At 39.1% G+C, this 16919-nt stretch overlaps 1 protein-coding gene and 1 long non-coding RNA gene across 2 annotated transcripts; both read left to right on the top strand.

Moving 5' to 3' along the window:
• Nucleotides 1–121: 121 nt before the first annotated feature.
• LOC113671090 (uncharacterized) lies at nucleotides 122–11588 on the top strand. The gene is made up of 9 exons (XM_089194480.1): nucleotides 122–449; nucleotides 2090–2273; nucleotides 3357–3642; nucleotides 4111–4264; nucleotides 4891–5187; nucleotides 5782–5885; nucleotides 7276–7434; nucleotides 7744–8041; nucleotides 8724–11588. The coding sequence occupies exons 1-9, from the start codon at nucleotides 236–238 to the stop codon at nucleotides 9248–9250; spliced, it is 2223 nt and encodes a 740-aa protein (XP_089050606.1). The 5' UTR covers nucleotides 122–235; the 3' UTR covers nucleotides 9251–11588.
• A 1795-nt stretch (nucleotides 11589–13383) lies between these two features.
• LOC149034221 (uncharacterized) lies at nucleotides 13384–15579 on the top strand. The gene is made up of 2 exons (XR_016183126.1): nucleotides 13384–13752; nucleotides 14185–15579. It is a non-coding gene; the product is annotated as an uncharacterized LOC149034221 (long non-coding RNA).
• The last annotated feature ends 1340 nt before the right edge of the window (nucleotides 15580–16919 follow it).

Raw genomic sequence — 16919 nt, 5'->3', positions numbered from 1 at the left:
TCGCATTATAATACATTAGTACGTAACATGTGATTGGTTGTTAGCCAAAGTCCTAATTTGGAAATGCTCTGGAAAAGGCACCAACGGAATCGAGTGTACTATCGTGGAAAGATTTAAGGGGAATCCCCTCATGGGATACCTTGTCACCATGATGAACGCACCCACTATCAGTTCCATTACGACAAACTTTTCTTCGAATGTTTAAGAAATGTGACACCTGAGCTTGAAGTATACCATGGCGGATGTCCGAGATGATTTTGCAAACTTATCCCTAGATGAAATAGCAAGAAAAAGGCTGGAGTTGTTAGGCAAAATTCAGAAACAAATTTGTGTTGCAATTAGCTCTCTCGAGGCCGGAAGTGACTTGGTGACAAACGAGCAAGTTCGACACATCTTATGTCAAGTAAACAAGAATATAGATCTGATAAAAGCCTCGTGCAACGAAGAAGGTATACATGTTTATAATTTTATTGTTATTTTCCATTTCTTGTATCGTAAAGTAAAACCATCGTTTTTTTACTTCGCCCGTTTTCCCCTGAGGTCTTATAAAATTGTTAAGGGTTTGTTTGGTCGCTTCCGAGTAAAGTTTGTTCATCAAAAAGATAAATCGACAGTTTAAGCAGGGATTACATCAAATTAGGAAATATTTCCAGACAGCCCATTCCTCATTATGCATGCACATCTTAATGGTGATACACTGAATAATGAAGCCCCATATATGTGTGCATAATAAAGTATGGGGCTGTGCGCGGAAATTTTGCCCCTGTTGTTGAGCTGTTGTTGTTGATCTGTTGTTGTTGATCTGTTGTTGTTGATCTGTTGTTGTTGATCTGTTGTTGTTGATCTGTTGTTGTTGACCTGTTGTTGGTTTTTCGGAAGTATGCTTTTGAAAGGAACAACTCAAATCATGTTGTTCCAATCTTATCTTTTAAATATATTTGATGTATATTGAATTTTCTCCACCAGATCAGGTAGTCAGCATACTCTGGTCAGATTTGAATTATATTTTTTCAGTGATCTATTAAATACTGAAGTTTGCCACAAATTTTTGATGCTAACTTGATGAAAGAACAAAAAAAAAACAAACAACAACCTGGTTCAGAGAAAGGGTCTAAAAAAAACAATCCTAAGTTTCTAGAAGCAAAAATAAAAAAATAAAAGCTTTCTGTAGATGCAGATGGGAAATAACTGTATATTGTACTTACTATTTGTCAAAATATCATCATTCTTTTCTTTACTGTTGCACTAGTTACACTCATAATTAACCAATTGACCCCAAATAGTGACGTGCATCTAATTTCTCCCTACAATATCACCCCTGAATCAAACATTTGGGTCACAAGAATAAAGGAAATTATCACCAACTGAAGAAGCTCTTGATTCTTAAACAAATTTCTTCTTGTCAACATCTTAGGAAATGAAAGTCAATGTTTTCAGTGAATAACACAGGTATACTTGTAGGGAAAAGAACTCAGAGGGGTCCTAATGGGAGTTGAACCTATGACCTCCCAATTAGTACATGTACTTTGGATACTCTACCACTGAGCTACAGAGGACTTGTGGCAGGCTTGGCAGTTTAACCCTTTTCGGCCCCTAATGTCATTATACATATTCTCCATACTGTTCTTTCTACATTTCCTAGGGTGCTGACAAGGAGAATTTGTTTACTGATTAAAAGCTTCCTGGTGTTGGTTATCATTTCCTTCATTCTCATGACCTTAACATGTGATTCAGGGGTGATATTATAAGGAGAAATTAAATGCTAGTCACTCTTACAGTTTAAAGGGAAATAACAAGCTCCATAATGACTAACTTCCTATATACTGCTAGGATTGGAATGTTGAATGTGATGCTTTTGTGCAATGATGATGTAAATAAGGATGGTAAATGTTAAGCCTGGTGATTTAAGTGAAAGGTGATGAGTTCAGTGCACGAGACAGGCAGAAGAGGAAGGAAATGTGCGGAGAACAGTTTAGAAAATATGCATACTGATGTTAGGGCGTAAAGGGATCATTTACAATATTTATGACTGCAAGTCAATATTTGATATATAAACAGAATGGGCTTTTGAACACAACTTTCCTTGCAGAGTCATCCGGTTTGAGGACTGTTGGGAAAGTAAGCCAGGATGAACTGGCAGCCTGGGAGCGGCTAGGGGAAGGCGGATTTTCAAGTGTGTATAAGGCTAAGCTTAAAGGGAATGATGTTGCTGTCAAGGTGTTAAAAAATCTTAAAGAAACAAGACCTCTGCTTACAGAAGGAAATCTATTGAGGTGAACTTTTAAACACGCTCATTTCTACCCTTCTTAGATAATTATAAAGTTTAATGTTACAATCATTAGCTTAAAATATATGTAACCTCTCTTCAAACCTTTTAATGAAGTTGAGTGATTTGCAAAATACATTTTATTTCAGTCTTCCATATATGCATTTAGTTTGTTCTTGCACCAAGTGGCTCACCCAGCTGGAGCTTGTCCTGGTTTGCTAATTACCATGAAGCAACCAGGAGTTTCACTACTTTATCTGGATGGGATGCAAATCCATTACAAGGTTACCCCCCCCCCCCACCCCCCCAGCATTTCATCAGGCTTCCCTGGCAACTAACTTGCTGGTACCTATTTACTTGTATACTCTGGTTGGAGAGAGGCACTGTGAGAGAAAAGTGTTTTGCTGAAGAGCACAACACATTGACTCAGCCACATCTTGAATTTGGATTTTTTGATCTGTACTTAAGTGCACTAACCATTCATTCTCCATTTCTCCTCCTAAGCTTTTAATCAAAACTAAAACAAAATTCTCATGAATGTGATTGGTTACAACAAAATTCTCAAGAACATGATTGGTTATCACCAGCCTGATCTGAGCAATAATAAGACAGTGTACACATCATACTTGTAATTTGATGATGTAATAGAAAAAGCTAAAGGGACAGTTAACACGTCACGCCTGTGTAAGTGAACAGAGCGTGTCACTAATATGTGTTGTTGCCTCCCATTTCACCAAGTTGACCATGTTTTTTTTCATGAAAACTTATCTCCAGTCTCTAGTTTCTTTCTCAAATTTTGTTATAGTTTTGATTAATTGGTAACAGGACTTCATGTCATCCAGTTCTACCTGTAATCATTACACTCATGATTAAAAAATCACACTTCTTGGTCAACAGATTTTGTTTATCACTCATATGATTACAAACCATATTGGACTCCACTTGGTCCTATTACCATTATTAATTATTCTATTGAATATCAGATTATTATAGTTGCTCTCAGTTACATTCAATTCAAATTTAAAACCCCTCTTTGGAAAATTAGCTCTTACTAGCTTCTTTAAAATTATTTTAAATTTTTGATACACAGAGATCTTCGGCATGATAACATTATTGCATTCAGAGGAATGGACATTTTGGAGCGTGATATCTCACATGAGAAATTCATCCTTAAAGCAGGATGCCCTTTTCTGGTGATGGAGTACATTCCTAAGAACTTGTACAGATTTGTTGAGGATCACAAAACTCCAGAATCTAGGGGACTTCCTAAAAGTCAAGTGTGGACCATTGGTAGAGGAATGGCTAATGGCTTAATGTACCTACACAGTTTGAATCCTCCAATAAGCCACAGGGATTTAAAACCTGACAATATACTGGTGAGATTGCTGTAGAAATCATCTGTTTCAGACTTTTGTCAGATAAACAGAAGACAGGCTGTAGTTTTATGAAAAAAAATAATAAAAAGGGAAAAGAAATGATTGATTAATTAATTAGTTGAAATTGATCAAAATGAAAAAATGAAAAAAAATCAGCAAATGAGTTAATTTTTTTCTCAAATTATTTAGATATATGCTGCACAGCAAAGACCCAAGGGTTTATAGAATCATTCTTACTGGAATTTTATTATCTTTTTGAGACCTGTTTGCTAGGAAAAGAAAAAATTGAATATATTTGAATATAAAACGGAAGATAAAAAATAGACCAGTTGAAAAAATATTGAAAAACTTTGATGCTCTATCGTACTATTTTTAAGCTGTTAAATAACTCGATCAGTATCTCTAAAACACATTCAAAAAAATTTCATCCTGATTATTCCTTTATTTGTAAATCATAAATTAATCAAGTTGGACATCAGAAGCTTGCGGGTAAAACTAGCAGACTTTGGCTTATCAAGAACAATTGAGAGGAGTGGCAATGATCTGTCTTTGTTCCATGCGCGCTGGACAGCACCTGAAGTGTGGGATGATTACTTCACAGATGATGAGTATAATGTAGAAGGTAACATTAACCCTTTGATCAGAACGATCAGAATTTTTGTCACACCATGAGCTTTCTTCATGAGGGGAGCATTGGGATTTTCGGTTTTGGCTTTCTTTTAGATATTTTTTTTTTTGGTTTTTGTGCCAAAGAACTTTGGTTTTTCAGTTTTGGTGTTCATTGCAGTTACGCATTTTCCATTTTCGGTATTCATAAAAAACACTAATGAGTTTTTGGATTTGGTATCCGATGTGGTTTTCAGTTTTTTCCTATTTGGGTGCCGGTGTTTCTTCAATTTGAGCGACAAATATGCAGCACCACTGATCTCGAATGCCGCGAAAACCACTGTATGTTCCACTTGTCACCACTGTATCGGATTATCAGTTTTGACGGTTTTGCAAGCGGTTTGCGGTTTTCGGTTTTGATCTAATTCTTTAGCGCTTTTGCGGTTTTGGATGATTTTTTTTCTACGGTTTTGCGGTTTCTAATAGACCCCAATGCACCCCTGTCCTTCATCTAAGTCAAAACCTACACTTCATGACTTAATTTCCTCCAAGTAGCTAATGAAATATAACAAGTAATGAAAGGTTTTTCATCCAGAATGAGTATGTTAGCATTACAAACAAACTTCTGCTTTCTTCACCCAGAACTGACAGATACAACAGAAGAGCACACAGGCTTTGATGACGAGTTTTTTTATCTACGTGCTGACATCTACTCGTATGCTCAAGTAGTAGCCTATACGTTAACAGGAAATACACCGTGGCAGGGTAGAAACTCTGTCAGTGTACAGGGCATTCAAAACAACTTGATAAAGAAGGAGGACAGAGTGGAGTTGCCCGAAGAATTGGGTGGTGTATTGAGAAAAGTTATAGAGGACTGTCGTCTGGAAAATCCTGAGATGAGACCTACAGCAGACCAACTGGTTTTGGAGTATTTTAGTGGTAGAGTTTCCAAAGTTTCAATTACTCTCATTTACTCTCACTGGCAATTGCTGCTCGTAAATACACTTCTCAACGAAAACTTCTCCACTATCTTTACGCAGTTAGAACTTAACTGATTTTCTACGAAGACTTGTGGGACCAGAATTGTTCTTGTCAAGTCAATACACTGGCAAATTTCGTCGTTTCTCTGACCAGAATTGAATGACAAGTCTAACGGCAAAGGGAAAAACAAGTCAAAATAAGCCTAACTGAAATTTTGTTGACCAGGAACTGCGTGCCATGATTAAACAGAACAAGCACTCCACACACACCACGTCTTACGTGCTATTGGACTTCCCAACCAACTTTTGAATTGGCAGTCGCGTTTAGTGCCGATCGGAACGTTTGAATATCTGCTTTGATTCGTCATTTACTGAATTAGAAAAATTATTCTGCCCGGCTTAAAAGATTTTAGCGTTTTTTATCCATTTCTTTGTTATTTCGTAACATTTTTTGGTCTTATTTTTATTGCACAGTACGTAAACATCACTTTCTTCATCTAAATATAAAATTTTTAATCTTTAACACATGGCTTACCAGAGTTTTTTCTTGAAGGTGATGTTAACCCGTACCAAACTGAAGCCAAAAGCGCTGAGTTTTTTTCCTGTGGGTTCCTTCAGAACACTTATATCTTTGTTGCTGAGAGCTTAGTGGAAGAGGTAATACTGGGTAAAAATTTCCGCACAGCTCCATACTATTGTAAAACAAATCTGTTTCCCCAATGGCAATGTATTGTTTTTGTCATTGTTTTCTCTATCCAAGAAGTGAATGCATAATTTAGTATGGGGCTGTGCGGAAATTTTACCGTAATACCGTAGTAGTAATTGGTGGTAATGGAGAAGTGGTGATTACTGCGGGGAGGTATTTGTATCATTGTCTCGCTGCCTAAGTTGAGCTCTACCATTTTGTCAATAGTACATGATATCCTCAAAACTTCGTATTTTGTGGAAGAGAAGGTGATGAGTTGGTACTTTCAAACTCTAGCCCAGTTGGTTTATCACCTGAAATACTGTTGAGTCTGCGTGGATAAAGTTGATTTCCCTTTGACGAATTTGTGGTCTTTTACCCAGCAACACTGCTGTTTTCGCGGTTTTTGATGGCCTAGTAATATATTTCCGTAAAATTATTAGCGCTGCGGCAGGAGCGTTTCTTCGCCCGCGAGAGGTCTGGGAAGAGTCTGAAACTAATTTTTATTTCGTAAAAAAGGTTGTGGTTATTCGTCGTGGTGAATAACAATAAAATAAACGATATAGTCACGTGTGTTATAGATCGCGACGTTTCGACTGCATACTGCTAGTCTTCTTCAGGCGATGAAGTCGACTGGTCATGCGTGATCTTATAAAGCATGATGCTCTGCTGTGATTAGTTGTTTTTTAACAGCTCTGATTGGTGCATTTTCGATCCTTGCTGTTTCACCCACTGATTTGCTCCCTCGGCGGTCCGCTGTCGCACTGCTCTCCTGTTGTTGTGTTTTTTGATCGTGGGCATCCACACCTCTGGAAATTCTATTCCACTATCCCTGTTGATGTTGTTAGGGTGAAGTCTTATATGAATTGCCTCTTTGACCCTGCACGTGTAGTAATAAGGGTCACGATCAATAAACTTTACTTCGTTCCAGAGTGGCTTGTGTCCGGTGTTGTGGGTCTGCTCTGAAACGGCGGAGGTCTCGGAACGGGCGAGTCGGATGTCTCCATCGTGCTCCTTAATTCGGTATCGTCCACGTAGCGTTTCCAGATCCGAGGCTTGTAGGATGATGTAGTTATCGCCTGTTCTTCGAAACTCTCCATGCAGAGGTTAGCAATAACAGCGGAAACCGGACCGGAAACCTTGGCAGCGCCGTCTTTTTGCTCTTTAATCGATCCATTATACCTTCGTATTGAGACCCCTAGCAGACGGCTCGCTTTGCGCGATGCCTCAAACTTTCTCGTGGGAGTTGAGACGCTCTTGCCTTCGCGCTAATAATGAAGGTCAGCTCGTAGGCTGCTTACGCTAAGCTTCTCCGTCTTATCCTATGTATGTCTTGATTGATTTGTCCTCTTTAACCAACAGTCCAGTGAAGGGTATTTTAAGACAGCAGTTCGTCCCCAAGGATTCCCCCCTGAGTGTCTGTTGTGCTCTGTAGAGGTCGGCAACAAGGAGTACAACGACGTGCCAAAGGAGTGGGTTTATGAACAGAAGTATAGGGAGCACTACGGAAAATTTAGGCAGGTACATATATTGAGACCAGAATTTCACATATGTTTTTTTGTACGTATAAGATAGGGCGGCGAAGAAAAACAACTTCAGACAATGGAAATTACAACGACGAGCCCATCAAAATAAACTAGCTTCTCTTTTTTTAATAAAAACCTATTTTTATTAGAACATTTAGGCTCAGATTAAGAAAAATTTTGAGAATATACTAAGAACATATTCATGCTGAAAGTCAGTAAGAAAGTCTTCCTCGTGTAGGGAGATTCCAGGCCTTTTCCCTAGATCCGCCACTGCTCATGACTGATTTTCTTTATCTGCGTCTAGGATGCCATCGACAAAAAGATCGAAGACAATCCTGCCATTGCCCTCAAAACATTGATTACCTCCCGGGAGGAGGAAGAAGAAAGACAAGAAATACAACTGATGTTTGGACAATCAACCTACTGTCATCATAGAGCCGTTCGGGAGATCTGGAGGAACCTAGAAGACTCTAAAAAGAGAGAGTTTGTTGTGTGTAAGACCACGGTCCATCCGGTATTCAGCACATCTTTTGGCCTCCATGTTGCTGTCCTGACTGCAGACAAACCTCAGAAATTTATCTTCGCTAGAAGGTCTAATCGAGGTATCTATTTTGTTCAAACACCCTTTTTGGCCTTTTGTTAAGAGTTCTGTAACTGTTTACGAGTTTAGAATTTGATTTAAAGGAAAATGAAATTATGGTTAAATTTCATAACGCCACAATTTTCAGTGATATCTGACCCTGATACATCTCCGTTAAAAGACTCCCAAATAGATTTTTACGTACGGACCAGAATGTTCGTATCGATAACAAAACAACCAAACGACCGCCATTACACAGAACATTCCGAGTCACGGAGGTCTCGTGATCCATAGGGCGGGAAAATCTGGCGAACAGGGTTCCCAGCTGCAGGTAACAAGATTGTTTTTTTTAAACCACAAGCCTATTCCACCGCTGATTTTAGTCAGTTCCCTTTAAAACTATTTAATGTTGATTAAGTAGCAGTTGTAATTTCAATCATCATCAGCTGAACAACCAGCCACCACAACAAACAAATTTGTTTATCGAAGTTGACATGCCATTAACGTGTGGCCCCTTTATACAATCCTGTGTCTCTTAGCACTGAATATGAATATTTGAATTCAACAGCACAACACCAACACGAACAAAGCAAACTAACAAAACTCAAAACTGAGGCCTTTAGATTTTTTGACACACATCCGCTTTGTTTCATCTGAGGTCCGTTCTCCCGTTTTTGTTTATTTTTCTCCTCGTTATTTTTCAGAGGGAATGGCAACCCCAGGCAAGTTTACCTGTGGGGCTGTGGAAAGTGCCTCAACCAAGGACTACGTCTATAAAAACGACAAGTCTCACGTGGATCTGATTCAGACCGCCGCGCGAGGACTGGAAGAAGAGCTGCGAGTAGAGTTGAAAGGCAGCGACATTAAGGCTCTTTGCCTCACAACCGTGTACCTCAAGTTCGACACGCATGAATGGGGTTGCTGTGGTTACGTGGACCTGTCGGATGAACGAGTGGCTCCCGAGAGGCGACTAACGTTCGAGCAGCTCGGTTCTCGGTTCACGACGGGTCCTAAAGATAAGTTTGAGCACGAAGAGGTGGTAGCTGTTGACTTCGAACTTTCTCGGATGGTGGAGTTCGTGCGAGAGAATTACGAAGATTTTGCAAGCTCAGCTAAGCTAGTAGTGGTGAAAGTTTTGCAGTCGTTTTTCGGAGTCGCTGCCGTGGAGAGAGCTTTTCGTGTTTATCTGGAAGATGGAGACAATACCCTCCCAAAGGAGATTGCATCTTGAACAAATTTGGTGATTAATGCTTGAATTTTCTTTTTCTTTTCTCAGTGATAGCCTTACTTAAAATAACCGCAGGCTCCAGTTAGGGAGACTAGCCCGCAAGGGAAGCTTTATAAAGGGTATTAGACATTTTGTACTCCGTTGGGTACCCAATGAGCAGCTTGTCTTTCACTGTTAACTCTGTCTTTACTGACACATGACCAAAGTTCATAGTATTGTTACGACTATTGAATCGGGGGGGGGGGGGGGGGACTATCGAGCGCGCCACGCTCGGCGAAAGGCACCAAGACTCTCGAACTGTCTTTTACACTTTTTCTTAATTACTCAGTTCCACAGTACACAATTCTGGGTAACTCTCTAAGGCTCTCACACTTTGATTCTCACTGAATAATTCTTATTCAGCCACGAAATTTTGACCGTACTCTTCTGCACATTGTCTGCGTTCTTGTAGTCTACTCTTCACTCCTCTCACCACTCTCCTAAGTAAGCTCCAAAGGACATGTCTATATACTAACTACTAACAGATGTGGTTAGGCATGCCCGCTGGCTGTCCTTGAGAGATTAAACATTTGTTGTTAGAACAATAAACCAAACAATATTACGAGACTTTCAAAAGGAACAACAAAGTACTTCTGTAAGTAATGCTTCCGATCAACTGAATCAACCTCTGACTGCGTAAGCCAAAAAGCAAGAGGGTCCAAAGCAAGGTTAGTACACAAACTAAGCTCGTCCACTTATGGAAGTTAGAGCAGGCTGCCAGAACTCGACAACTTATCACAACAGTTCAAACCTCGATATCTTCGGAATTCGAATTCATACATTAAATACATTCTAAAGATAAACGAAAGACTAAATCATACTGAACTGACTAACTAAATGACTTATTAAACAACAAATACTTCATAATAGTAAGGTATGTCCTATTCTAGTCATGTGAACAGAGAATATCAACTGAGAGAACTTATCCCCTATACATACCCCTATTCCAATGATAATTTTTTGAATATTATTTTAGTGCGCGTTCCTGCGGTGCGACTATTTTGAGAAAAACAACCGATTGGTTTGTGGTTCTGTAATGAAATTTGATTTGTGATGTTTGGCGACTTGCGGTTGTGGTGTTCATTTTGATGATGTGATGTTATCTTTTCGTCAAGACGATTAAAAAAACAAGCTGAGAAAACGTAACCTCTGAGTGTTACTCTTGAAGCCTGAGTTTTTTTCTCCTCTACTCCACAAGTTAGGGCGCGTTAATGGGAGGATTCGAGCGGTCGAACTGAATATCTTGCAATGGTTGATTCAGGTAAATTACCTCAAGGATTATCGATTAAGCGGCAATAGCGCAACATGACACATTTTCCAGAATACAGAGAGCAAACTGGCTCGATCTTGATGATTTCTTAATTTTGAAAATCAATGACTCTTTACCTCGATCCTCGACCAAAAGATAGACTCTTATAATTTGGTAGAGAATTAATAGCGGATGGCTTTTTACAAGATCCCCCATGGTTTGAGAGAAAACGAAAACACCAGCACAAACTAATCGATTTTGGGTTAGTCTGAGCTGCAGTTGGGAGCGACTTCTTATCCATTCACGCATCTCTTTGTGACACATTTATTGAGCTTAGTGGTTAAATAGAGAATCAAACGTAGACGTATTTTGAGAGGAATCAATTTGAATCAATTTAAAACATTAATTTATGTGGCAATAGCGATTAATTCCAGCGCTTTATAATCCAAGACTAAAAGTACAGAAAGAAGACCAGTTTGAAACGCTGATTTCTAACTTTGAAATTTTACAAAGTGACATTGACTAGCTCTTGCTGAATTCGGTTAGTTTATGGCTCGTTACTTTTGTTGTGAATTTAGCTGTCCAGGAGGTAGATTTAGCCCCAAGTTTCATTTCCTGATTAGTGTGTTTACCTTTGACCTACTATACCTTTAAAAGATTGATAAAAATATTTAGTCTGTTTGTAATGAACAACAGGAAGGGTTCTGCTGGTTGTGTTCTTGTTTGGGTCATTGTCCCGTTGACCTTGGTTTGGATAGCCTAAGGGTAGGGTACGGCTACACGTTGGCTGTGGTTTGGACGAGCAACATAGTTCCTGTGTGTGTTTTTTGTTTTCGCTAATTCAATAATCGGCTTTTCATAGCGTAGAATATCAAGTGCTTTGTTGTTCACTTGTGAACAATGTTTGGGTCAGGAGTTTTGTAGAGAGCTTCAATCTTCCAAGATCGACAGGCCTATAACCTTAACATGTGCACTAATAAAGCACTTAAGGAAGTGTATTATACTTGATTTAGTTAATTGAGCAGTTAGCCTTATAAAGAAGAAAATCCGGAAGATGAGTCTCGGTCCTTCTTGCTTGATATAGTGTTCTATGGCCTACTCCCTCCAAAGTTGTTTGTAACACTTTTATGAATTGGCAGACGACTTTGTTTACGTGGTCTACGTGAGCCCCTGCCGTTTGCAAGAGATTGAAAACATCACTCCAACAGCAAACGTTAAGCTAACCCTACAGATAAGCATGATTCAGACATGTCTGCCTATAAGGATAAGTATTCAAATGGTAAGCCAAACGTGTTTCTGATAAATGATCAACTTCTTTCTTCATTCCAGAGATGACTTACCTTGAAATGCCGTCTTTCATAATTTTGTCACTTACCCACACAATGCTTTCGACATCGCTGATTGTAGAAATGTGTGAGATGCTCGTCAAACCATGATGAACATATCAAACTGAGCACGCAGATCACTTAAGAGTTCTCTGCATATCAGATGTTAAGCAGCAGCAGCCCGTGAAATGAAAGACGGCCTGAGATTCGAAGAGTACATTTTTCTTTGTCTGAGGTTCTGTAGAGATAATTATGATCTTTGTTATTTAACGACAAAGCTCAAAATGAAACACATTTCTTGAAAAAAAAAAAACTGAGGACAGAATATTCTAATGCAGTGTCTTTGCATGACAATTATTTTTCGATCGTTAGATGCAAACCAGCTTTTTCAAAAGGGTTTGTGTAAATTCTCAGTTTTCACTTCAAAATCGGGGGAATATTGTTAGAAAGCCTTACAATTTTGTCCATCTTTGTGGTTCAGTGGAAGGAAATATATTCGTCGGGACTATTCGGAGAGGCAAGGGTTAGCCCTACGCTGTCGCGGTCCCTGAATTTGAATTTTCAAATTTGTAACCTGCAATCTGAGTCAGTTTTCACTAAGTTTTTTTCCTGGTTGTTAAACAAATTCTGCTTAAAAGCATCGTGGGAAGTATATAGAGAAAAATATGGAGAATATATATACTGATGCTAGAGATTAATGGTTCATTGAAGAAGTGAAATTTTTTTCGGTTTGAGTGATCTTTATTTTTTTTCTTTCGGTAAGCGAAGTGACTTGTTTTCGCGTTTTACTCGCTCAGATGAGGAAACGATCTGTGAACACGCTAAATATGTGTCATTTGAAATATTATACAAAATGAATCATGGTTTCATTCCATATAACGAATATTTTGGTTTCCCTCGATTTGAAAAGGCGAAAAAAATCGCCTCATTATACCAGCGAAACTAGTTTCTACAATTGAATGTTACCTACTACTTGAAAGCGATGACATTCGCTCACAATTATTTTTATCGTAAACGTATATTGATATTTATCTAAGGTTAATTTGTTTACACTGTTGAACAAATTTCTTTTATGTTGCCCATGGTTTCCTTTGTCATGGCATCTCGAGCGGACAAAGATAGATAAAAATTTAATTCCCAATTTCATTACAAGAAATGCAGCTATTTCTTGTCACTCTTGGCCGTAGGAAATCTTCCAAACAACTGCTCAAAAACACTTCACCTCCTCTTGACGTTTCTCGATAAACCCTAACTCCACCAATTGAAAACGACACCTGTCTTTGAAATGGCAATCAATTATTGATCATTTAAATTTGAACTCATGGGAATTCCGTGAAGCCAACTTTTGGCTCTAAACCACAGTTTGAACATAGCACATGTTGAATTCATTCATCAGTCGAAGGAATTTCCAACGTCCTCACGACGTCGCTACCGACCAGCTCGTGAGTTGCAGAACAGTGCGAGAATCACGTGAACACCGGTGACTGCGATAGTGAAAACCTCAGTCGCGCGCTTTTCCGGCCAACTCGAAAGGTACTGTTTTGTTTACATCACCGCCGCTTCGAGTGGGATCAAAAACCAGACAGTAAATCGAAGAGACGCAACTTCCATAGTTCATTCAGCGACACATTCACGAAAAAAAATCTACAGAGATAAGCTTGTTGTGGATCTCAAGACTGGCGGACAACAACACAATAATTGAGTTATTCTCATTCATTATCGCTCGTAAACAGACTTTGGGTGAAGCAATTATGGAATAAATGCTTTTTTAAGGGGGCTTCGAGTCATGCTACCAAAAAATAAACCAGATGCTTTGCCCACAGGTGAAAAATATGTCCAAAGGTTTAGAAGATGGAGAAGAAGAAATTGAAGTTGATTAAATGATATTCAAGGTTAGTATTTAATTTGGTTTAAAAATGCCCTGTCATCTTTGTGCATTGCATGGAGAATATTATATTTAGGGAGGTTAGATCATCGTGTCAAATGTAAAAACAAATTGAATTTTCGGTCTTCTGTCAGGGCCTTTTAGGTTCTGTGTTTGATATTTTGTCGCATGTCCGAGGAGAGACAAATTAATTCGCCTAGCCTCCAGCTGAGGCATTGTTTCATTGACACTGAGCTGTAGACAAAATTTGTGACGCTCACGGAAAATGTCTCTAAGCAGAAAGGAAGAAATAGTCGTGCGTAATGTTCAGGTCATTTCGCAAAAATAGCATGCATGCAATCGGGCGGGAGATCAGATTTCTTAGTCTGACAAAGGGGTCATAATCCTTCCCTTTGAAGTCTGAATTACCCAATCGAATCTTGTCTGTTCCAATCACCAGGAATTGAAGTAAAATCCTGTCACTGTGGTGAACGTGAAAATCATTGTCAACGCTTTTTCTCTTTGGAATCCTGGTAAAGAAATGCTGGGAAAGTTGCTGACTTAAAGTTAGACGAAGTTAAATTCAAGCAGTAACAAGTTTGACCCTTGACACGCACAGTTCTTGCCAATTCGTGCACTTCTCTCGTTGTGAAGGAAAGCTTATTAGTTCTTCCGACCTTGGCATTGACTTTTCAAGAAATTGTACTTATAGCAACTTTATATCTGTGCTTCATACAGCTGAAGTGGAGTGTTGTCTGAAGAAAATACTTCATGCAGGAAAAGAGTCGCGAATCAAATTGAACCATCTGGGAAAACGATGACGCCTTTCTAAACAGATTCAAGAGAAAACACTGCAAACACTGACCACTTGAAATAACTTACGATGTATGTGAAAGGTTGAAGGACGGGCCAAAGAAATGAATCTAAAGAAACTTGAACGTATTTCGCCGCCGGTGGATCGATTTTGGAGGCGAAAGAGAACCCAGACGTGGCCGAATGTTCCGTTGTCGGAACTGAGTAAATTAAATGGATGGAATCCATTGGCGACGATTCCCGAAAGCGACGCTGTGAAATCGTCGGAGAAGAGTTCGGGTCGACGAGCCCGCGCTAAAACTGTTTCGGACCTCCGAGTCCGTATTCAAGATGAGCAACTGAGGAAGATTATCTTGGACGTGCTTACGTCGTATTTGTCGCAATTTTCGCAATATGATCATACTCTTTTTGGCCGGCTTGGCCCCTTGCTAAGTGAATTGATAAAAGTTCGTGTTGAGGAGTGCATCGAAGGACGATGTAAAATAGTATCACAGGTTTATATTGGAGCTGTTGTTGGTGAGGGAATAGATGCGGCGACGCAATGTTTATGGACACCGCATTGTGATAAATATGCTACGGCTAGTTATGGAACTCAGTTTTTATTTGCTGTAGGAATCGTATTCGTTGTACAATTATAAAATAAACTAGACATCCCCCAACAGAGTGCTGCGTATCAATTACGCGTGTCTGAGACCCGTGGTTTGGTGAGATGGCGCGGCAGCTCACGTGCACGTTCCCGGCGGACGGAAACATTGATATAATGGACTTGATGATGTCAAACGGAAATCCTTTAAGTACCGGAGGATAATTTAACATTTCTAGATTCCAATAAATCGAGTTTCTGGCTAGAAGAAATATATTTTCTCGACTGATACACTCTTTTTTTTATATAAGAACCTTTTTTATAGGAACACTCAGGCTAAGATTAACCAAAATTTTAAGAGCATCTTAAGAACATGCACATGCTGAGATTCAGTCAAGAACGTCGTTATTTTGCCCTTTTTTTGTGAGAAGTTTGAATAAAGATAAAAGAAATGCAAAACTGTGATCTAACAGGACAATTGACTCAAAACTGAAAGACCTTTTTTAACATTAACAATGCGGTTTTCTTATCGCACAATACACTGGAGAAAAACTTAGTTTGTAACCGAACTTAGTCTGGTCACGTCCGAATTCATTCATTGAAATACTTTGCTTCACAACTTTAAGCCGGAACATGTTAAGAGCGTTTTTCAGGCGCAAATCGCAGAATAAAAAAATGAATATTTAGCCTCAGCTGCAGACAAGATGTTCTTATAAAAAAGAGTGTTCATAAATTTCAGGAAGACCGCTCAAGACATTTAAATAAACCGATTACTAAGAGCGAATAGTATTTATAATACCATCTGATTCTTTGTCTTAAGTTGCAGCTTTAGACTGCTAAGGGTTTAGCCTGATGAGCCGAACCTAATACCTTGTAAAAAATGACTGAACGTTCTCTTTCGATTGAAAACTCTTTGCCCCTGCTGGGCGGCGCAATAAAGTGTTCCTTTTTCAAAAAGAGGGGGGAGGGGGGAATGCAAAAGTGCAGCAGCTGTAAGAGTCAGTGTTTGACTCTTGCATCGTTGCGTTTGCGTTCCCTGGAAAAAAAGAAATCCTGACCAGGTTTTCTCAGCGATAACTTTTAACCTCAGCCTGGAAATAATAGATATTGCTCTGAGTTGCGCCACAGTATTTATGAACTAAAACGATGGTAAGATAAAAAAGGAGCACTGCATAGTGAACATTTACAAAAACTTTCACTCTCCTTCTCAAGAATGATTACTGTGTAATATTTCCTTACGGCATCAACACATGGTCAAGCAGAAGGGTGATCAGAAAAACGATTTCCAAAGACGATGCTTAATTTCACTAAGTCAAAATTATGAAAAAAAAAAAAAAAAAAAAAAAAAAACTGATACAGACTTTCAAGGGTGAAAGGAAAATCCGGGGGCTAGAGGTATTATTAGGATCTTATCAGCTACTAAGGGTGTACTTAGTGTGCTTGATATGGGCTTTCAAAGCCTTGAAAAATTATGTTTTCATAACATATGAACTTGTGCTTTCCTTGCGCTTCTTACCTTTGAGGAAAGAGCTTTGCATAGCATGCTTCACAAGTGAACTGCGGATGCGTGTCACGGACATCTTTACCGGTTTTGACTTGCAACGCGTGTCTATTTGAATCAGATAACGTTTTCCTCGAATAGCCTGCGTGCGCGGCCGGTTGCGCTTAGATCGTGCTTGTAAAGGCAGCATGTTATGCTACTAGTATCGCCTAACTTTTTTTCCAAGTTATGCTCTTTTTTAAAAATTATGTTAGGCCTTGTTAAAGTATGCTCTTTGAAAAAAAAAACCACAAAGCAA

The sequence above is a fragment of the Pocillopora damicornis genome, chromosome 14 (assembly GCF_964200805.1).
Source record: "Pocillopora damicornis chromosome 14, jaPocDami1.2, whole genome shotgun sequence".
In the NCBI taxonomy this organism is placed as follows: domain Eukaryota; kingdom Metazoa; phylum Cnidaria; class Anthozoa; order Scleractinia; family Pocilloporidae; genus Pocillopora; species Pocillopora damicornis.
Note: the sequence above shows the minus strand (reverse complement) of the source record. Positions and strands in the feature narration are given on the sequence as shown.